This window comes from Sebastes umbrosus, chromosome 3 (assembly GCF_015220745.1).
Source record: "Sebastes umbrosus isolate fSebUmb1 chromosome 3, fSebUmb1.pri, whole genome shotgun sequence".
NCBI classification, from domain to species: domain Eukaryota; kingdom Metazoa; phylum Chordata; class Actinopteri; order Perciformes; family Sebastidae; genus Sebastes; species Sebastes umbrosus.
The window spans coordinates 40,323,047-40,325,241 of record NC_051271.1 but is presented as its reverse complement, the minus strand read 5'-3'; the positions used below and the strand labels follow the sequence as shown (position 1 = coordinate 40,325,241).

The window sequence follows — 2,195 nt, the reverse complement described above, 5'->3', positions numbered from 1 at the left end:
ATAACAGGAGTCAATGGACAACGTGGAGGCCAGAGTAGAATTAACATTAAAATGCAGTTTTCCTGGCTTTAAAAGCCAGATTGAACTACTTCTCCAGAATGTTTATACTGGAAATAATGTTGGAATAAAAACTTTAAAACGTTCATGCTGCTGCTTCACTGTAGGAGATTCTACTACATGACTCTCTTGGTGATAATCATACATTTTCAGCACATAGTATTTATTTTAGACTTAAAAGTTTGGGTGACTGGAGGTCATTCATATCAGAGTTAACATAGTCCTGAAAGGCAGACACTTTCCTCTAAATAAAATGGTGTATGGAACAGTTTCTTTAGAGTTAGTTTTTATTTTCTTTTGTGAGGAAAAGTGTTATAGGTTGACCTTATTCAGTCATTCTTGTAAACACCCGCTCAGCCGCTCCTCTTCCTGGAAAAAATTGAAAACCCAGATAACCCCTCCTTCGACTTCCTGCTCGGAAACACAGCCACTCCTATTCAGTCCAGGAGCCTCCTGCACAGATCTGCCAGCGTACAGATGGGTCTAACCAGCAGGCTGTTAAGAGAGAGAGAGCTCACAATCCACATTCAGTGCAGATCAGCAAGCACATGAAGGAAATTAACTCAGCATCAGAGGGCAGTGTTTATCAGGAAGGGGAGCAGTTTGACTTTTACAGTTTCTGAGAGGGGCCATGGCACAGCAAGGAACCCAGTCTGACCAGGAGAAACACTGTTTGATGTGTTTTGAGCTATTAGAGGATCTGGTGGCTATTCCCTGTGGGCACAGCTACTGCACAAGCTGTATTAAAAGCCTCTGTGATGAAGACACAACTGACAGCTGTCCTCAGTGCAGACAGGTCCTCATGCCGAGGCCTGTCCTGGAGGGAAACACCATGTTAATAGATTTAAAGAAGACAGGAAGCCAAGCTGCTCCAGGACCTGCAGATAAACTACAGGAGAGTCTTAATGAACAGATGTTACCAACTGACACTTTACAACCAGAAGAAGAAGAGCCCAAAACCAGGGCTGACTTCTTAAAATACTCCTGTGAAATAACACTGGATCCAAACACAGCAAACGCACATCTGATGTTGTCTGAGGGGAACCGAAAAGCAACAAACATGGAAGAAGATCAGGTATATCCCAGTCACCCGGACCGATTCGTGGACGGGCCTCTGGTCCTGAGTAAAGAGAGTTTAACCGGACGCCGTTACTGGGAGGTGGAGAGGAGCGGAGCTGTTTCTGTTGCCATTTCATACAAAGATGTCAGCAGAACGGGAACTGAAAGTATCTTTGGATGCAATTACAAGTCTTGGGCTTTGGATTGTTTCGACAGCCGTTATATAGTCAGACACATGTACATCCATGCTGCCAAACCCCACCCTATGTCCTCCAGAGTGGGAGTGTACCTGGACCACAGGGCAGGTATTCTGTCCTTCTACAGCGTCTCTGAAACCATGACCCTCCTCCACAGATACCAGACCACGTTCACTCAGCCGCTCCATGCTGGACTTTGGGTTCATGGGCATAAATCTGCTGCCGTGTTGTGCTGTGAAGCCTCATGTTGACTGTGTTGATTGAACATGGAGATAATGTATGTTACAAGAAGTTCAGCATTGTAATCATGTTCCTACTATATTCAGGTCCAGTTGTCTTTTGCTGCCTAAAAGTTCCCCAGTTGATTTGTTAATGCATGTGGTAACACAATGGTAACAAACTGCAGTATTTTTCTTGGAAAGCCAGTGTACTGACCCGTCCTGCTCTGCCTCTGATTGGCTAGTACTCATAGCCTTCGCTGGTTGGGTTGGTCAGGTTTAGGCATGAGGAATGAGATTGGTTAGGGTAAGAATATCAGGGTAAGCTAATCAGAGGCAGAGTAGGGCGCCATTTTGGACTGAAAGCGACTACCGGACTCCTACAAAGTGGAGCCTTGTTAAGCTAAATCAAATGAGAGATAATACAAGTGGGTATTTTCAGTACACAAGTTACACTCTCTTTGGTATGGTATTTATGATACAGGGAGTTTGTCATTTTCATTTGACAGCGTTCAAACTACTTTTCTAGCTAACAGTTTGCCTAACTGACATTTCATTTGAGCATAACTCAATTCATATGTGTATTTGATGTCTAAATACTCATACTAAACAAATAGAGACCGTTTGGAAATGCTTCTTTGCTGACTTGTGTAGTGTTAGATGA

At 43.7% G+C, this 2,195-nt stretch overlaps 1 protein-coding gene across 1 annotated transcript; it reads left to right on the top strand.

Annotated features, from left to right (window-relative positions):
- Positions 1-688: 688 nt before the first annotated feature.
- On the top strand, positions 689-1,564 carry LOC119484971 (tripartite motif-containing protein 16-like). The gene has a single exon (XM_037764171.1). It carries the CDS (start codon positions 689-691, stop codon positions 1,562-1,564), a length of 876 nt encoding a protein of 291 aa, XP_037620099.1.
- The last annotated feature ends 631 nt before the right edge of the window (positions 1,565-2,195 follow it).